The sequence below is a fragment of the Mastigoproctus giganteus genome, chromosome 5 (genome assembly GCF_048544385.1).
Source record: "Mastigoproctus giganteus isolate SK-2022 chromosome 5, ASM4854438v1, whole genome shotgun sequence".
NCBI classification, from domain to species: Eukaryota; Metazoa; Arthropoda; class Arachnida; order Uropygi; family Thelyphonidae; genus Mastigoproctus; species Mastigoproctus giganteus.
In genome coordinates this window covers 58,224,287-58,245,520 of record NC_143579.1, presented here as the reverse complement: position 1 = coordinate 58,245,520, position 21,234 = coordinate 58,224,287, and the positions used below count along the sequence as shown (strand labels likewise).

The 21,234-nt window shown below is 35.9% G+C and overlaps 1 protein-coding gene across 2 annotated transcripts in view; it reads right to left on the bottom strand.

Moving 5' to 3' along the window:
- Positions 1-15,798: 15,798 nt before the first annotated feature.
- The window catches only part of LOC150085421 (prohormone-1-like), a 37,599-nt gene continuing 32,163 nt past the window's right edge, over positions 15,799-21,234 (bottom strand). The window contains exon 3 of one of the 2 annotated variants that reach the window (XM_090373223.1): positions 15,799-16,297. In XM_090373223.1, the coding sequence (XP_090229349.1) occupies positions 16,127-16,297 (171 nt within the window). In that variant the 3' untranslated portion in view covers positions 15,799-16,126. The remainder of the gene's footprint in view (positions 16,298-21,234) is intronic. The other variant, XM_090373224.1, reaches the window with a different exon arrangement.

Genomic DNA, 21,234 nt, shown 5'->3' with positions numbered 1-21,234 from the left:
TACTACATATGGGAAAGATATAACTGATCGTGGGACAGCAATATGACGTTTTGTTTCTCTAGAATAGGGGTTTATTCAGAAATCTGGAAAATTAGAGCAATAATTTATCAAAAAAAGTATGATCAATATCTATTCATTCTTCTTACGCAAACATTCAAGTTGAGGTCGCGACAAGCAAGAAATACATGATAGAAGAAAGCAAGCTTATAGAGCATAAGCCAAAAAAAAAAAAAAAAGAAGCCAACTGTCTTTCCTCAATTTTAAGTATAAGCCAACTGTCTTTCTTCAATTTTAAGCATAAGCCAACCGTCTTTCCTCAATTTTAATTTATTCCCCTCAAGTGAATAATCTCAGCAAGATGAAGAATGCCTTCGGTATTGAGCTTGATCAACTTTTCAAAGCGCTAAACACCTCAATCAGATTACGGTGCAAGTGCCTAGCCTCCAGACACAGCAATTTGCAGAACTTAAGCCTTCCTTGGTAAGAGCAACCCTTTGTTCTCCTCACCAGTTTCGTTGCCCTTCTCGTTACTCGTTCCAGCAAGTCTACATCCTTGAGGCTTCAAGAACTGTATGCAGTACTCAAGGTGTGACCTGATTGCCTTATACAGAGGGATAAATCTCCTTACCCCTTCTAGCAAAGTTCCTGTATATCATTGACAAGATCCCATGACCTGCTCTGGCAGCCTGTCTGCACTACTATGAAAACTTCATATCTGACTGCACAATTATCCCCAGGTCTCTTTCATTCTCCACTACCCTGAGCGTAACACCACCCAGTTGGTAAGTTACTCTGGGATTACTCCTACCCATATGCAGTAGTTTGCATTTGTAAATGCTAAACTCCAGTTGCCACTTCTCATCCCATCTGCTCAACTTTTCCAAATCATGTGGCCGCTGCATACGGTCGTTACTGTCATTAACAACCCTGCCAACCTTTGTATCACTTGCAAACTTGGACATTTAGCCTGTTATACCTTTATTCATATCTTTCATACCTTTATTCTTAATATAGAAAACAACAGTGGTCCCAACACCGAACCATGTGGAACTCCACTAATAACATTAGCCCACGACTAGCAGTGTCCGTTGATTATCACTCTTTGTCTTCTCCAACTCAATCATCCTTTTATCCGTAGCAGCTACTTGCCCTTAATGATATACTTCTCCAATTTCTACAGCAGCCTTCTTTGTGCAACAGTATCTAAAGTTTTCCTGAAATCCAAGTATATGATATCAAAATTATTTTTTGCATCCAGTTCCTTTGTGACCACATCGTAGTATCCAATAAAATTAGTCAGGCAAGCTTTCCTCTTAACAAACTCATGCTGTATCTGAACTATAGCTGCAGTCTTGTCTAGATGATCCTGCATTGCTTCCTTAACCAGTGATATCACGACTTTCCCTGGAACAGGAGTTAAATTAATAGGTCTGTAATTACTCGTGTCACCTTTCAATCGGCCCTTGTGAATTGGGGATGCATTTGCACTTCGCCAATCCGTGGGACCTCCCCTGAATCGAAGGATGCTCTCATAATTATGGCCAAGGGTTTGTTTACTTCCTTTGCTGCTTCCTTTAATATAACTCGATAGATCCCATCCACCCCAGGTGCCTTTCTTATGTTTAACTTATACAATTTCTCCTCCACTTTGCTCTCAGTTATTACAAAGTCATATTACTCCCTATTAGAGTTTGATAAACTTCTGTTCTCCGCTTGCCTACAGAATTCCTCATGTGTGAATGTAGATGCAAAATACTCATTCAGTTTGTCAGCTACCTGAGAAGAATCATCAAGGGTCGAACCATCGATATCAAGTGGACCAATCTGATTCATACCCTTCCTTCTAGAGTTTACATAACTGTATGGTTTGCATGCAGTTATGCGAGGGTTGCCTTGTTTTCAATCCAATAAATACACGCAATTACAAGCACAATATACTGATGCCTCATAACGTTAATTACCTCAGCCCAAACTAAATAATCGACCGTTCAAGCAATTTAAAAGAAGCCAACGTCTACAGTAAGTAAGTTTATTCTTTTTTTCCTGGTTGAGATATTTTAGTACTAACAGATATGCTCGCCGATTAAGATAACGTATTTTGGCGTTATATCTGGAATTTATTTTTTGAAACAACTTTGAAATTTATTCCTTTAAACAAAAGCTCCCTTTTTTTTTTCTCTCTCTCCATCTCCTCCGTGATGAGACTATTAACAACCATCAGTCACCAGAAGGGACAGTGTTCGTTACCAGATGTGTCTAGAACCCACAAACACTGCCTCAAGAAGTTAAAATATTAATCTCGAGAGAGCTGGGTGACGTATAATTGCCCTTCGTTTTCCCTTCGTTTGCCCTTCAAGCCATTGCTCATGCCAAAACTTCGTGTACGTGTGGCATACAATAAGATCAATAAAGAATCCCGAGGTGGGTGCTATGTGAGAAACTCCGAAGAATTTATCGCGATAGTTTCGATGTGGTTCAAACTAATCTAAGACGTTTCTTGCCTTGTTGAAAATGTTATTTAGTCATTTGATGCTAAATGGCTACATTACAAGTGGTTGATAAATGGAAACGCATTCGTTTTGTGCTTTTTAGAAAGACTGGCTAATATGTTGCCTTGCTCTTTTTTGTCTGAAATCTGGCAGACTTATGATGAACAGATTTTCCTTCTTTTGTTTGAAGAATAATTGACATTTAAGTACAGTGCAGCAAACAAAATTAGAGATTAGCTGGTTTTCCTCCCTGTGCCTTGATAAGAATATTTTTCTCTCATATTTGGCCGAGAGGGAGCAAACAGCTCTATTTTATCCCTCCTGTTAATTATGTTCTGTACTTGTTTTTCATGAATTAATAATTCATTAAGTTATTTAGTTAAGTATTCATTAAATATTATTACGTATAAGATTGCATTAAATGAATTATTAATACTAAAATTTGTATATATCTGATTATAATATACAGAAATATTTATTTATGAAAATGTAATCAATTCAATTTACTTAGTTTCATTTATTATTATGCTAAATATATATTTCCTCTCAGCCAATCAAAAAAAAAAAAAAAAAAAAAAAGAACCACGCGCTCCTGTATATTTAATGAAAAAAATATATTTTGGCTTACACATGAACACACACACGCGCACAGGTATTGGATATTAAATGAAAAGCGTCTGGTTAGTTTAATATTGAGTATAACTTCTTTGGGCTTTAATGACATCATTATCCTTCTAGGTTACGCTTTCTACAAGGTTTTGATAGACTGGAATTTTGCTCTACTCCTAAGGATTCACGAACATAAGTGTGTGTGTGTGTGTGTGTGTGTGTGTATCCTAGTGTATATACATACTTATGTTATCAAAAGTATTGGAATACCATAATAAAATCACATGATATGTAAAATATAGATTATGCTAATGATGTAAGGGGTGTAATAGTATGACACGGGTATAAATTAAGCTGCACAATGGATCTAGTTCAGTTGAGAGCGAAATGCCACTTCGAGCAGAACTCATCGAGTGTTTGTAGATGGATACTTGAGTGCTATATTGTACATTCACTGGCCAAAAAAATTAGGAACCTTTATTCAATATCTAGTGGAGTCACCTTTTACCTGAATTACGCCCTTACACATCGTGGCATCGATTCCATCAGGTGTTTGAGGAAGTCTGGATCCAGATTTGACCATTCTTCTATTAGGATATTTGTCAGCTGCTGTATTGTGGTCGATTGCAAACCACACGATCTTTTTCCGCTGTTTCGCAGTCCAGTCTTGTTGGTGGGGCACCATTCCAGTCGAAGCTTTCGATTTTTTATAGAAAGAGGTGGCTTTCGTATAAGCACACGACTACCAAATGCTAGATTCTTCAACTCTCTCTCTCTCTCTCTGCATAGTTCGGTTGGAAATGGGTTTTTGAATAATGTACGCTGAATTATTTGTTGACGCTATTTGTGAAACGCTTCGAATTTTTTGGCCGCTGAGTGTAGGACTTAGTGTTAGACTGATTTCGATGGATCTGAAAATCTCACTGCCATTTTTTATCACTCGGAAGTGAAAGAGAAGCAGAAAAGCTAAAGATGAATCACTGAGAAAGTCCAGGTCATTATCGTCCAGGTGCCAGCGTTAATCGTATGGAAAATGCATTCAATCGGTTGGATTTTATGGACGAACTGCAACCCAGAAAACCATGACCACAAAAAGGTAAATACCCAATGACAGTTGAAATGGTGCCGTGTTTTCAGAAATTGGATATCAGAAGAGTGGAAATGAATTTTCTGGCTTGTGAATCATGGTGTATGATATTTTAGTATAATGGAAAAATCTGGATTTGGCGAGAGAGCAGGAACACGCTTCCATACGAATAGTGATACACCATACTGAAATTGTGTTTTTTATTCATTTAGTCATCTCTTGATCTCCCACTATTTTTGATAACATGTGTATCTACAAATATATACTTTTTTAATTTAAAATCAGAAGTCTGTAAGCAAATGCTAATGAAGGCTATGAATGAAACCTTTTTACTTACGAAAAGCAAAATCAAAGTCCGATTAAAGTCCAAAATTAAAGAAATCATAGACCGACTTCTTTCCTAGAATTTAATAAAAATGTCTTCTTAATCACCACAGAGTTTTTATTATAGAATGAACAATTGTGAACGATGACATTTAAGGCATTCTTACAAGTAGCTGAATCAGCGCTTCTATTGTCACAATCAGCCGGGGTTTATTTTTATGTGCATGCAGCATTTTGAGTACTGAGCAGCCTTTGAAAAATGGATCTCTGGTCACCGAATTACAGAGTGGTCATATCCTTGAGCTGGCCTTTGTTTCGGATAAGATAAACAAGTACGTGTTTTGGTTAGAGATGATTTTCCTTATTCACATCGACCTCATATTGTAGCGAGAGATATTAGGCAGGTTCGTTCGTTCACCATGTCAATATTTTCATACTTCTAGTAAGTTAGGAAAACATCACGACGCTCCTTAGACAGTCTCTCACTTATTTCTCAAGAATATCTAACTCCATAAATTACTGTTATCATTTGGCAGCGCTTACATTAATTACTTTTATTAAATGGGCTATGAAAACTACGTAACCTTGATCCAAGTAGATGTTTAACTAAGAAAAGTAAACTCGGGCACGTTTTTTCCTTTTTTTTTTTTTTAACAGAAATGTTTAATTTTTTTATGGAAAGAGGAACAGTCTAGCTCAATTTTGGTTAAACGGAAGTTCGCCTTTGTTAATCGGAAGTGATTGCATCTTAAACGGAAGTGGCTACTTTTTAACCGGAAGCGATCATATCATGTGTTCTGAGCGAATTTAAACTCTCCCAGCATCCCCCTTTAGAATATTTTGAAATGCATTGATTTTAGAAGAATTTCTCTTTATTAAATTTATTTTTTTAATTTAAAACTGACCATTAAGAGGGGAGAGGAATAGTCTCGCTCAATTTTTCTTAAACGGAAGTTCGCTTTGGTTAATCGGAAGTGATTGCATCTTAACCGGAAATGGATGCTTTTTAACCTGAAATGGTTATATCGTATGTGTTATCACTCTCTCAGCATCCTCCTTTAGAATATTTTGGTTAACTTCTTTGAAATGCATTGATTTTCGAAGAATTTCTTATTCTTTTTTCTTTTAATCTAAATTTTTATTTAAAACTGACAAATTTCGCTTTACATTAATTCTGGAATTTGGCTTGCTACTGAAAATTTAAAATAATCTTCACATTTATTTTTACTTGCTTTGTATGTAGAATATTTTAATTTTATTTTTCTTTTCTAAAAGAGAAGTAGTGCAGCTTAAAATTTATGCTGGGTCATCAGTTACCGGAAGTGTCACTATTCCCGGGAGAAGCGTGCCAGACGTGGTTGCATTTTAAAATAGCATGTTAGCAGTAACCTCAGTTCCGGCAAGATGATCACGGACATGTCGAAGGTGCCAGATGCTTATCTGAGTATTCGCCTGTCTTAAGTTATGTTAAAGCTATTAACAAACCACTGCCACAAAAAGAAAAGAAAGAATTGTGGTTTAGAATTAAATGCTCATAAACCAAACGAAAAAGATAGTGGTCATATATTCTTTTTCCCGATGGTGTATGTGGCAGTGTACATACTTGCATGCGCTAGCTACTGTTGACCTTCTTTAAAAGATACGGAAATATTGATGATAGTGTGTCATTCCTTTTTTAATAATAACAAGCAATGATTTCATAAACAAAAATCATGTTACTTGTCTTCATTAAGAGATTCGTTATGATTTTTAATTTAAACATTTTTTTAACTTTTAAGATAATTGTGGTCAACTATATTTTATTTTAATTTTCAATATATTTAGTTACTAAATACAAATTGACATTTATAAATAGTCCTAACTCCGAATTGTATGTTTTAATAGAATTTTAAAAAAATCGTTAAGTTTTTGTGGTACGTATTTTGTGACAATTTTTTTGTCGTTGGAAAATAATTCAATATTAACAATACGACAATTGAAAAGCATTTTACAGGAAGGTTTTGTAGGTATTGTGTTCAGCAATGAATGGAATGGAATGATCCTACGAAGATAAAATAAAACGTTACCAAAGAGTCTTTTGTTTTTTTTACTCCAGATGGAAATCTACTGTAGAAAGAATGGATGGTTATTTATTGATGTATTGTTTGGAGCGCGTGAAGTGGAAAGAAAAATGCCGAAGGAAACTTCTAAGACAAAAGAGCCTTAGAGGAAAACTGATGGTCAATTGAATTTTTTTAGACATATTCTAACGGTGACCCTGTATAGGTCAAGTGATACATACAGATGAGCGTGCACCGACTGGAAAACGGGAAGGAAATGATTTAGCAAGACAGGCGGAAAAATAGAGATCAGAAAAAGTGATGAATGAGGATATTTTGTGAGAAAATTTACGCTACAGTAAAGCTGAGAGTCGTTGCTATCTTTTAAACTTGGGGAGACAAAATAAACAGAAAAACGTAGGATGGATAAACCCACTTGAGGCATCCGAAACGTCGGAATTCAGTTTTAGATACAACAGACAAACATGTCATCTCATTGCTTGTGGCTACCAGCAAAGTATCATTTTTATTCGATATGTAAACACGAATTTGTGGAGGAGGTTGTTTAGGGCTACCTTTACAGTTTTCTTTTTTTCTTCTTTTTTTTATAGTAGTCCTTCAAATAATGAAAAGTAAACACGGAGTTTCAAGGCTATAGCAAAAGCGAATTACGAAGTACAAGTAGCCTAGTGAGAACAAGAACAAAAATGTCAACAAATTCTTTTTTTTCAAGATTGCTAACTATCTAATGTTCGTTATGGCAAATAGATATTTTTCATTACGAAATTTATATATCTCAATTATAGAACGATTACGCGATCTAACAGAATCATACTTAACCAGCGTTTAACATTAATTTTATTTGGTCTTGCATTAAAATACAATTACTGTGTTTTTCGAAGTATGCATTTTTATTGCAAAAATGCACATCATAAAATTACTTCTCATGTAGACCCTATATAGGACATTATCCTCTCAAAATATCCCAGCGCTAATGCGAAGATGATTTTATAACACTTTATTCGCATTTAAAGTGACTTTATAGCAAGCAGTACAGTTTCTGCACTGTAGTTGCGTCAATTAGTTCAGTCCTGCAGTGCCATTATATCAAGCAGTACAGTTTGTTAAGTCATCCTCGAAAGATAACTCTAAACTTGAAATTGGAACTCTAGATGTCTACAGGACTAAGTTATTTATAAGGGCATGCAAAGTCCGTAGTATGTTGCATTGGCTTGGTTTCTTTGAAAACTGTTTTTCAAAATGTTAAAATGGCAATACCAATTACAGGTTCAAGCATATCCATAATTCATCTTTTAAATTTCTGAACAACTGAGAACAAGTTGGATTACTTTTAACAAAAGCTATTATGTAATCTTGTTTTTTGTGCCAAATAGAAGCATTTTGTTTGTTAACACTTAATTTTGCCATTTGGAACCAGAACCCTGAGGAGAGGTGGTCAACATTTTGGAACCAACGTAGCCGCTGAATGAAAGCGGATGCCATGCTAGTTTGGATGCATTGACACCATTGGAGTCCTAGAAGAACGAAAACAGGCAGGCTGTCGGAACTCATGTTCATCACGAAAATTTCAAATAATTATTTTACTGAAGAAAGCAATTTTACTGTCCTGTCACTTTTGGACATTTTCCCTGACTCGTATGTTTTTCTTTGTGTAATACAGTTATCTCAGTACTAATCTAACTTTTTTATTGAATCTCAGAGGGTTTCGTGCCCTTCAGGTAACTTGTGGACCTTAATGTTCACAAGAATGCCTTCTGACCTTCTTCATTTCCTTCATATTTTGAATTTTCATCGTAATTCATTTTATTCTTAAACGTTCTTTACTTCTTAATGAACGAAGGAAATAATCAGAACCTTTCTAACGTGACCATTCAACGACTTAGGCTCCGAGGCAATGGGAAAATGATCCATACTAATAAGGTCTGTACAAAGAAAAAGAAAGGCTATTTAAGTACGTCAGAAGGGGTTATCTAAGTAAAACAGAATATCACGAAGATGTCAGCGTATACAGTATAATAGTATACCCTGTTATCATGTTATATATGTTCGAGAGAAAGACAGAAACGGCGTGCGCAGTGTGGTGAAAATCAGAAAGAGTTTTCCAATTTTCGAATTTATTGGAAAAAAGTTCAGTCGTTTAGAATTTGCAGATAGGCAGCTGAGGAATTCGTGCTATTGGAATGGATTCAGGACTTGTGACAATATTGACATTTATACCGGATATAGTTGCTCCAACGTCTGCTTCCTCCACGAGTTGGGTACGTATGCTATCATGCGTCAAAGGATCAGTGAAGAATAAGAATCAAAATCAGAATTAGGAGGAGAATATATTTTAAAAAAATTCCCGAGGCGTAGGTTAGCTTTGGCTACAGTTGATGTAATCGATTTTTGGTATCATCAGATAAAGTATGAATTCTAACAGAGTATGTAAAGCCTTTTCAGATGAGTCCAAAATGGTTCGATGTCAGAATTGATCGTCATATCAGTCTCTACGGATTTAATGTACAACGAAAATCTCTGTTGGAAATTTGTAATTTTTTTTTACTTTGCACTTTGACTCAATATATTTTTGTAAAAGAGGAAGTCCTTTTGAACGGGACAAATAGATGAAACCTGTGTTAAGAATTTCATAGATATGGTTCTGTAGATTTGAAAATCATCAATTTGCCTCTGAGAATCTGCTGGCTAAATCTATATACAGTTCGTGAAAAAGGAAATTACACGTTTTTAGATCAATCTCATTTCCACCTGTCAAGATTTCAGCAATGTTGGTTGTTTTTCGATGTTGTTCGTAGACAGTCTTCACTTTTAGATTTCATCCTATTACAAGTTCTTGTCTCCCGAAGTTTTTTCTATTGCCACGAGAAGATGATACTTGAGAAAAAATCTTTAGACAAAATCTTTAGACACATTGAAGAATCTAGCAATTTCCACATATGGTTCGTCCAACTCAATCCTTTCAACAGCTCCATCCAGCTGGTATCTTCATACCATGTATAGTCTTATAAAAGAAGCCTATGATATGTGTTTTCTCTCTCTCTCTGGCATGAATAAAAGTGAAAAACACGTACCATTAAAGCATAATTACAGAATATATGTAAAATTTTAATATTGCAGACATTTTATATGAAGTTTATGTACATTTCGTGAGAGACCGCCTGGAAATTTATACATGTCACACGTTTCTCTAGTTTTATACGTACATTTGTCTCAAAGAGCGACAACTTCCCTATCATTCTGCTAGTAACTTTAACCAAATAAGGTATTACAAAACATTACTTTTTTTTGCATTTTCTATAATTGTTAACATTTGTTCTGAATTGTTGGCAGAAAGAAACTGTTCTCTCTCTCTCTCTCTCTCTCTTGATTAATAGCTGTCTTAAGTTTTGTTAATTGCAATATTAAATTCTACATTCTAATGACCAAATTACTTCATTTTTTAACAGTTTTCGATTTTTTTTGCTTATCTTCACATTCATCTACCTTATCAATTATTAATCTCTCTCTCTCTCGTGTATTTCGATGAAACTGTCTCAGTGAATATTACGAAGACCAGTTCCTATCACTGGAAGTATATTTTGTAAAGAAAGTGTATAAAGTAAACGAATGAGCGATAATTTATAGTTAGAGTGGTAGCCATCTTGAAAGAAGATGGCTGCTATTTTGTTACGTAAATGAGACACTTTATTAAGTGTGTAATTTACTTCATAAGGTTTACTTTATCGTCACCTTATTATGTAAATGAAACAATTTAATGACCGTTATTATTTGGTACTGGGAATTTTTGCAATACTAGAGGCTCGAGGTAAAAATATCGTTAACAGATCGATGATTTAGTTAACTTTTTTAAATGTTAGTCTTCTGTCAAATTATGTTTGTCATCTTCTGTCTCAATTAGCTGTTATGTATGGTGGTCAGAGACAATCATCAGATTATCTCTAACCATATAGCAGCTAATTCAGATAAGACACCCGATTTCAATATTTGTGATTGCTTTATGATATTTTTATTGTTTAGGTAAATGGGAAGATAATTATACATAATTAAGAGACAACAGAATTAAAACGTAGTCCATTATTGAATTCGTACAACGCAGTTCTGAGGACCATCGTACTCCATATGAGTTCCTTTTCTTTTCAAACTAGCTAAAGTATCCTCTTTTTAGGACGGACTTCAATAATAAAAATTATGTGCAGGTAATAGTAATTACTTTATGTAATAATTACGTGGTCTGCCCTAAATCACACAGAAAACGTTGAACTATTGACCAACCCAAAAATATGAAAGATTAACATTTAAACGTATCAAAACGTATAAACTGCGAAGTATTTATTAGGATTACATTTTATTACAGTATGTTAGACAATATTTAATTAATGCAGACCTTTCATGCCGACAGTGTCGCTTATTTTGCAATATGGGACCAAGATGAAAAGATTTTTTGTCGTTTCCAGATCTATAGCACTGTCAGATGTCTTGGCCATAAGAAAAATATGAGTTTTCAAGTTGAGACCAACAGCTTTGAATATTTATCCCTGTGACTTGTTTTAGGCATTTCGTGACAGTAGCAGGTTTTGTAACTTGTCATTCATTTGTAGTAGTGTGAATTTGAACCTCACTAGAGAACGAATATATTCTTAAAGGTTTCTTAAATGGGGCTTTAATTATGCGATCTCAGACAGTGGGAGTAGAGATCCCCCAATGCATTATTCCCAGTTTTTCTGTTAGCACAACGTGCAGATCGGTCCATGAATACACACTCGTACAAATAATACACTATGCCCTAAGATTCTGATGGGCGAACCAGTCTGGTGCTTCAATTTGTTGGGTAGTTCTCAGCTATGGTAGTTCCAGAGTTGAGGAATTCTGTTGAGAAGTTAGCTACCTCATTGATGTTTGGTACAGCGTCAACTGGCGTTTAATTTTGCAGCGCTAGCACATTGGAAAGCCCTTTATGTGTGGACTTCATCATTTTGATGCCAGGATGGCGCTTTGGCAAAGCCACTTATGGTGATGGGGAGTGCTATAGGACTTTTGGAAATAGTGCTTATTTCAGCCTATGAAGCCGTCGAGAGAGCTTTCAGGGTTCTCCAATAAACATCGCCAGTGAAATGCACGTTTGACTTTAAGCCTAATTGATGAATGTTTCAAATTTATGAAGCTTTGAAGCAGGTCTTCAGTTGGTTAGCTTTGGTAGTGGAATAGTTGGCAGTGGTTTTCGAAAGTCATTAGCTAACACCAAAGATACTCCTCTCATTTATTTGTTATTATACAAAGACCTTCCACGATGCAAAGAGTCCAAAAGCAGTTTTATGTGATACTACGCACTCATTCAGGCAATGAAATGGCACTTCTGCTGAGGTTGGTAGCCCCTTCAGCATTTTCAGGAGAATGGAGGCCCTGAAAATGCCCTCTTATTTGAAAGATTTAAAAGCAACATGAATAAGTGAGCTGTTCTTTTCCCTACTAACAGAGGAAAGAGCAGCTCACTCATTGTGGCAGTAATGTTCGATGATGACATTTCAAGACCAGCCATTTTCTGTCATTCTTTTCCAACCAATTGATTTTAATATTTCTTTATTTACCTTAGCAAATTTTCAATATTAGTCGCAGTTCTTTCCAGTAGTCAGAGAAGAATCTTTAGTTCGAACGAGAGATTCTGAACTGGAAATATAATAACGCTCTGTTTGAAATATAAAACGCTTCATCCATTGTGAGAAAATATCACCTTCACCTGAGTTATTTATACCACTGGCATTAATATTGCAAAATTTACAAGCAAATTGATTTAATTAAAAGCAGTCCCTTTTTGTTTATAAAAGTGATGACGTTAACAAAATTTCCAAACAAATTATTTACTCTGAAAACATTTATTACACTTTGTTTAGGAAGATGAAAGACTTTGATTATGTTTGATGCGATGGACCAAACTTGTCCACACTGGCCGACTTTTATATAATTTTTTCACTCTGCGGTTGAGTTATTCACTTGGAGAAGGCGACATGTTTTCTCTTTGGAAAATTCAGGGTTTTCATCCTATTGTGAGACATGAATTAAACATATTTTTAAATGCCGGGAAAAATTAAAAAATTGGGGGCTATTCCACTTATATACTGCTCAACAAAATTAACAGAACACGTAGAAAACATGATGTAACTCGTGCAGCGTGCGATGAAGGGGGACAAAATTTTGTATGGTGATGTACCATAGAATAACAATGAAATGAGGAGACAGCGAGAAAATTGGAACAGGTATAAGGCACATTTATAGGGGTTGTATAAGAATTACGAAAAGGGTCACATTGCAGAAGTCGATGCAAGATGCTCGAAAATATGGTCACATGACAGTGCAGCATATGATCCCCTCTAACTTCTAAACAAGCCTGAAAACGGTGAACTACGTTCAATATAAGAGTGTCTATAAGATTCTGTGACAACAAATCCCATTCTTCCACCAGCGCAGACCTTAGCTCACCAAGAGACATAAGAGTTGGCTGTCGGTCAACTCCTCGTGCTGGCCACGGCAATCGTTGGATGTCTTCAGTTTCAAGATATTCCTCCACCACTCGAGCTCTCGGTGCAGTAGGTTTTCGTGCATGAAAAGAAAATATGGGCGAACAGCACTCCAAAAAGTCGCACATAGGGTTCGAGGATCTGTTCTCGGTACCGCTATACAGTTGCGGTACCCCTATCAAAACATAAGGAATGTGGCCGTTGATCATTATTGCGCCCCACACGAGAACACCGCCTCCACTGTAAGTGTCCCTTTCTCTGATGTTGGAGGGATGCTACCGCATTCCTGGTTGTACCCAGATAAAATAACGTCTAGAATCCGTTTTTAGGCTGAAACGGCACTCATCAGAGAATAGAACTCTTCCCAATTTGTCATGGCTCCAAGTCACCAATTTCGACGAGCTCTGTGGTGAATGGGGTTAATGGGATGCAACCACTGGCTTCCTTGCGTAGAGTCCACTTGAATTGAGCTTTATTCACACAGTCCGATTGAAAATGTTTCACCTTTGGCCGCAGCAAACTGAAGAGACAGTTGATGACAGGACATCGTAGGGTTCCGTCTTGCTGTTAGAGCCAGATAGCGGTCTGTTCCAGTTAACATAGCCCTCGGGAGACCTTGGTCAGCTGTTCTTGTAATGGTCCCTGTCTCCTGAAATTACCTCCACAGTGCCGAGATGACATTACGTGAGACATTAAGCTAATGCCACCTGCGCCAGCGACTTCCCGACTTCAAGTTGTTCAACGGCCTGCCATTTCAAGGAATCATCTGAACTACAACGACCTGCAATCCCGAGTACTGGAAATGTGGCTGTCCCATTGAGCGAGCCAAAAAAAAAAAAAAAAAAACAAAACGAAACTGGAATGAAGTGATGTGGTCGCAACCCGTGTTTTTATAGGCATGGATAATTTGCATAATGCGCGGCTCTCTGTAAGGTGGTAGATCGATTTCTATTGGATACTCGGAATTTGCATGCCAGAATGCCTATTGTATCAAATATTCGCCTTCGGCGACACTGTGTACAATAAAATATTCACGAAAAACATTTTGTTCTGTTAATTTTGTCGAACAGTGTATATTTCATATTATATCTTGAGGTTAATTTTCCTTCGTGAGACAGCAACGGAGATTATCTTACATGTCTTTGATATTATACACCGTATGTTTTATTACTTATGATCTAAGTCACATTTGCTGTAAATGATTGTAATTAATCTTATATACTGTAATCCTACATTCTAATTAGAGAATTCATCACCGTTATACAGAAAAGTTTATAACTGAAACAAAACAAAAAAAAAAGTATTTTTTGAACGTAGGGTTTAATTTAGAAACTATTCACCTAAATTTATTAGAAGCATAATTGTATTTTTTATCTTGTACATTGCCAACGTTTTTTAATTTTAAATCCTTTTTACAGATCTGTCTTATGTAATCTTTCGAATATCGAATTTGTTTGAAAATTTTTAAATGTATTATTAATCATTTCCGAAAATCAATTTGTATGATTAAGAAGCAAAAATCCTTTAAGACGTCCACACATTTTATCTCTGTTTAAAATGCCTGATGGAAATAAGTTGAAAAAAATTTATTTTACTTAGTCAATAAAGATGACAATTTGATTTAATTTAGAATGCGAAGATATTAGTCAGAGCTAAGATTTCCATCAGTGAACACAAAGTTCAATAACTGTTGTCTTCAAAACCTCACAACCCATAATATTTATACTTTTTATATCCGAGGTATTTTCGTCCGCGTTGGGCAATTTTCACCCAAGACATAATTTTCCCTATTTATCTCTGTGGGCATAATGAATGAATAGATGTCGCTAACGTTTCTTCCAGCTTGGATTTAATATTTAAGGTAGCTTTGTATAACGCGATGCCTACAGGGAAAATGCATTCATACTACTAACCGTCACTTCATGCAGTTTATTCTAGAGGAGCGGCTATCAAGAAAATAAGAGGACTTCTATTTGTTGTCCAACTGTGAATCCTCTTGAGGATGTTCAGAATAGAGAACAAATAAACTTGAAGAATCCGAGCTTGTGTTTGAATAGTCACTGTTTGTGTCTTAAGTATCTTAGTGTGATTCTATTTTCATGCAAAATTATAATCTAAGTAACATATATTTCCTTTCTCTTTTCACGCTCCTGTCAACACCATCGGTATCCACCTCTCGTGAACATTATAACCTCCAGCACAATGGCGCTCTTATGAATGCCAGTTTCTTTATCTTGTACGTTAGAACCATCGACAGTTTCTTACTCCTCAATAGTTTTATTAAAGAGTATTCGATGTTTACAGTGGTTTGAATCTCTTCGCTTTTCATCATTTCAGATTTGCATTTCCTCTGCTATTTGAGTCCCGCGTTATCTTCAAAAGAATGAAATATTTTAAAGGCATATTTGTCTCCTATTGCAATTCTTAACATTTTTGTACTAACGGATTCTAAAGGAAGTTCTTGGAACACTGTCCTTAAAAACGTTATCAAATATACAAAAACAGAAATACAATTTTACAATCAACTGTTTAATTTTTTGTCGCTGTATGGCTTAATTACATCGAGACAAAACGAAAAGTAAATTTTACAATTAAATATTTTAATTTTGTGTTTGTTGCCAGGTGGCGTAATCACACCCATTTCAAATTCCAGCAGACGATAAAAATTTTAACACGTATTGCGTATTTGAGAAATCAAACGTAGTTAGGAAACAAAGTATGCAGCATAGTGGCGCCATCTGAAAGCTTTATTGACAAAAAAAGACAAATACAGATAACTGTGAGCTGAAATATCTATACAGAACAATGTAAAATAACACACATACATATGTACAGAATGTCACAGCATGCTGTGACGTATTACAAGCGTCCGTTCACAGAATTCACAAAGCGGTAGTCGTTTAAAAACAGCGGTAGCAAACACAAAAAGTAATTTAGACATTACAGCAGGAGCTTTAGTGATAGAGGCTAGCATCTAGATATTGAGGTGGTGAAGCGTATGAAATGAAACAAACCGGAAGGAGTGAAAAACGAGCCATTATGACTTTACTTCCGTCCAAAGCATGATACCGCATTGAATGCGCATTGCTTCCAGTAGGATCGTTTCCTTTGCAAGTCAGTGATGTCGAGGCTATTTCTCAAACGGTTCACCATCTGGCGGGCAAACAGGTAATTAATCAGTGCAGTGTCAAGAGATCCGTCATCGTCCACTAACTGCTGGAAAAAAAAAATTTGAAATTGAAATGTCATTCAGAAGCAAAATAAGCGCTAATATATGAGTGTACAGATCATTATGGGTTGGATGTTTGGGTTCATTGTGTGATGTTCAGTTCAGTGTCATAAAACTTCAATATTATCGACGTTTATTAAAGGATCAATCATTTGTCTAAAATTCAGTGGCCTATTGAGAAATTTGTGATCTCAAGCTGGTTTGTTTACTTCTTGTTTAGGAACCTCTGATAAAGAGGACATTGATTAAAGCAGATTTCTCGAAGTTTAATTTCTAGGTGCGCTAATTATTTCTAAAAATTTTCTTATAACGAATTTTTTATCCCCAAATTTCAGTGTTACAATTAAAGTATTGATTTACAAAGACCATAAGATAGATTATACTGAAAAACCACAACTTTTATGTGATATTGATTTAAATGGTCTCAAGGTCTCAATTTAAATGGTCTACAAACAGGAATACCACTGTCGTTTGTTTTGTCCTGTAAGATTTTGATTTGATTATATTCCTAAAAGCTTCTTATGTTGCATTGCACAACTGTGGCCTACAAAGGAGAGAGGGGATGCGTCAGTACCCACTCTGTAACATTAAAAAAAGGAGTCATTAGATCATACGATATGTTTTTCCGTTAAAGTGAGGTTCCACTGTGCAACTGTGACCCGAATACAAGCAGTCCTAGAAGTCAGTGAGCTTAAGACACTGTGGAACACCCATATATCGTAAACACTATGTGTTCCACCCCACAGTTTCGCAATATGACTTAATAGTGCAAAGACAAAAAAAAACATTTTAAGTATAACTGGTTAAAAACTTTAAATAAAGCTATTTTATAAGAACATATATTGTTGTATCTTAATAGTTCTTAAAGGACTTTAATAATAAGATGGAACAATATTTATAAAACCTATTAGTTATACTTTTAATTAAAAATATTTACACGAAAGTAAGAATAAAATACATCGAAAATTTATAGTATTTATAGTACATTATACTCAATATCCAATTAATCTCTATCTGTGATATCTCACTGTTAGGGCCAAATAGTACTCGTCTTTGGATGCTATAACTCTGGATGCAGTAATTTAATTTTTGGACACCGATGTTGATCCAGTTTCAGAATTATGCGAAAATTAGTAGGTCAATAAATTACGGAATTAGACTATGGAATCAATCTCACGAATACAATTTATTAAACACCGGCCTGTCTTTCGTTTCCCACATTCTATATTTAGAATAAAACCTTTCAATTTCTATAAATAAAAAGAAATGCCAAATGGTGTAAGTCACTTTACCAAGGAATTCATTTTTCTTTTGTAATAACAAAATCACATACATCTCAATTATTAGTAACATCACAAATCAATGTTAATCTAATATTTAAATAACTATAACAAAGTTAATTTCTCTAAAAACCAATTCATCCTTTAAAATTGAACCCATTATATTCTTGAAAGTAAGGGAAAAAAAGGGGAGATCCTAATAAAAATCTTAAGAAAATAATGTCGCATAATTGTGAATATTAACGATGTCAGTACTAGGTTTGCAACAAAAAGCATCAAACCTTTCATATCTCGATACAAATCACTATGAGTTGCATCATTATTACAAAAACTGACTTTGAGCTTGGCTTGGTACTTAACGCAGATGCGTCGGTATTAGTATCTCGGAAACTGAAACCCTGCTGGAGTTTTCACGTAGGACCTGTGTCATGAGTATACAGAGATTTGTCCGATAATTAAATAACATTAGCCAACGGGGATTCTGTTGCCGCAAACAGCTTAATGCCAGAGGATAACGGAGGCTGATAGGACTTGTGCAGATTAACATAAAGGTTATAGTTATCCAAATAACAACCCAATACAACAGTGATAATCAAAGAGGAATTTCAGAAAACACAGCTCATCGTGTCTTGTCACTGACGGGTTATAGCAGCTGACGACTGAACCGGGTTCCACTCCAATCAGCAAAAACAACAAAGTGGGTCACAGTTAGCTCAATAACACCAACATTGAAAAATGCAAAATTAAAAAAAAAAACGTTGTATGGTCTGTGTTTGACGAATTCCGGTTCCTGTTCTTTTATGTTGATGGGAGAACCAGAACACTGTAAAAGCAGCATGAGTCAATGGACCCGTCCTGAAGCGGAGACGTAATGGTATGGGGAGTGTTTTCGTGGTGAATATTAGGCCTCTTGACATCGGTGGAGCAGCACCACCTGGCTGCGACGGATTATCCGGAAAATCGTTGCCGACCGGGAGCATCCAGTGTATCTGTTTGTGAATAGGAGCCTTCTAAGAGTATAATGTCAGAAGGTTAATATTGTACAGAACTGGTTTCAAGAAGATGAAAATGAATTGAACACACTGCGGCGGATTCCCTAGGCACCAGAACTCAATCCAGTTGAACACTACTGGGTTGAAATGGATGGCCTACTCTATAGAGTAGAGTATAAATCTACAGCCATCCACTTTGCAACGACCACGGGAAGCAATTGAGTCAACATGGGCCGTCATTCCTGTATCGTTTTTGACACCTCGCTGAGTCTATGCCACGACGAATTCAGGCTGTTCTGAGGGCTAAAGGATTGACCTGGTTATTTTTAAAGTAGCCACTCACAGTATATCCCTCAAGGATTTCAGATCGAATTTAATAATGTCTAAGACCATATAATTCTTAAAAAAAAAAAGCAAATCTTCCATCTACCCTTAATGACTGTAATTTCCATGGATCCCTTATCTACCAAAATATAATAGACACTAGCAGCAAATTGATCCTTAACTTGAAGTGCCGACAATGTTTGACCTGGTTGTTACTTGAACATCTCAAGTAACGACCAAGTCAAAAATATTGATCCCAGCAAGCTGATGTAGAAAGCAGTCATCAGTCCCAAATTCGGCTGCTCATAGGTGAAACGTTAAGATTAGGCGACTGTGCTATCCACCAGTTCAAATTTACGTCTGAAGAGTTAAAGTTCTTTATAAAAAAACATTCCGACTTGTTTCTCTACGCAAGTAGCTCTCCTAGATGACCGTACATCCTATAATTCTCTTAAGAAGTGACAAATGGTTGGTAATATAATCAATTTTAGCAAGACAGATATAATTTGATTTTGTTTCATCTGTATTACAAGAGATATTCCCGATTTCTCTAACAGGTGAGTCCTACTAAAACTGCCGAATTCGAGGTGGGGTAATTCCAAGTATTTTCAGTATTAGTTTTAATAATCAAGAGCTTAAAATTTATGAACTTTACAAAATGAATTAGGGGAAATGCAAAAACTGCTGTTTGGTGTGAAACTGAGTTCTAAAATAAATCCATAATTATGAAACTCATTAGTCGAAAGTAATTCAGCAAAGTGCACGATGTAATTTTTTTGAAATCTTAAAACGCAAGTTACTTTTAATAAGTTAAATGAATTTTATTAGTAAAATGACAAGAAGTGTCATAATTTACGAGTGCGAATGTTGATCTACTGAACAGATAAACTCAAAGAAATTTATTCTTGTTTGCAAGGATATTTTTATCCAAAGCTAACGTAGTTCATTAGCAATGACAAGCAAGTGATCTAAAGATAAATTGGAGCTTTCGCCTTCTATTTTTACAATAAAAAAGGGGATGTGTATTCGTCATAATTCACTGAAAATTTTAATTTGAATCTCTGCAAATTAGCCGGAAAGTTTCGGTACTTAGAAATCCTGTAGTTTCATCTGGCTCATAAAACGTGGGTGCGTTTGATCCACAATGTCTGATAGCTCATGAAATCTCAGTAAGCCGATCGCTTTACTCCCTTACTTTCTACACGAATAGAAAGCTATTTCTAAGACTTATCCACCAAGGTAGGAGATTTACATCATAGTTAATGACATTCATGTAATTAGGTTGTTGAAACTCTAATTGCTGACCACATTTGCTTATAAAATAGATCACTAATGGCCTGGAAACAAATAAGGATTAAAATGACTACGCAATTAACCACATTTTCTATTTTTTTCCCTTTTTACTTTAATAATTACGAATCCTAAGAATAAACGTAAGGGAGAAACACGTGTATTGTAATCACCTCCATACGTTTTCAAAAACACAGCACACAGAAAATTGATCAGTAGATGGAGCTAATTATGAGACAGGAACTTTATAATTAACATGCTGTTGTCAACAGCATTATCGGAGATTAGAAAGAAATCGCTGATTCTATTATGGATCGTATACGGCAATTCTCGGTATAATTAGAGCCAACATTTCTTCAGATATGATAATCTCATGAAAAAAAACTACTTCGGCAGTGAGGGATTCAGTTGGGTTTACCACCGCTTTTTTTTATTCACCCCTATGAGGGTGGCATTTGCTAGCTTCTTGAGGCAGGTTTCCTGGTGTCTCCAGTTTGCGCTCCTGGGACACGGGATTGCTGACACTGACAGGTTTAGCTTCTACCTTCCTGTGAGTGCTGCATCTCTGGTTTGTACGATTGGAAAGTTGGAGAACAGTTGTGACCAGCCTCCCCCTCCTCCTGGCGTGGGTGGTACTGGGTTGTTGTAGGAAGGTTTTCGGAGCATCAACGACTAAGGCTATATTGCTTCGTGCATACTCTCTGTAAATTGCGTGTTTTCTATGCGATTTTCTGTTTGCTGGGAGAAAAACTCGAGTTTCCGCGAGAAAAAACCACGATTCCTGAGCCCAACTAACTGAGCCACATTGTGAAAAAGGTTCATAAAAATTTCTCACGTCATCGACGGGATTCGAACTCAGATCTTTTCCATCCGGCGTGGGAAGGACGGCGATTCTACCAACAGTGCTACCCACGATGGCGTGGTACTGGGAAGCAGCCAGATGATCATTGCTTCCTAGTAGAAAAAAGTGGACAGAAACAACTAAACAACACGACAACACACACACTACACAAACATAATACTAACCTCATTTCTAGC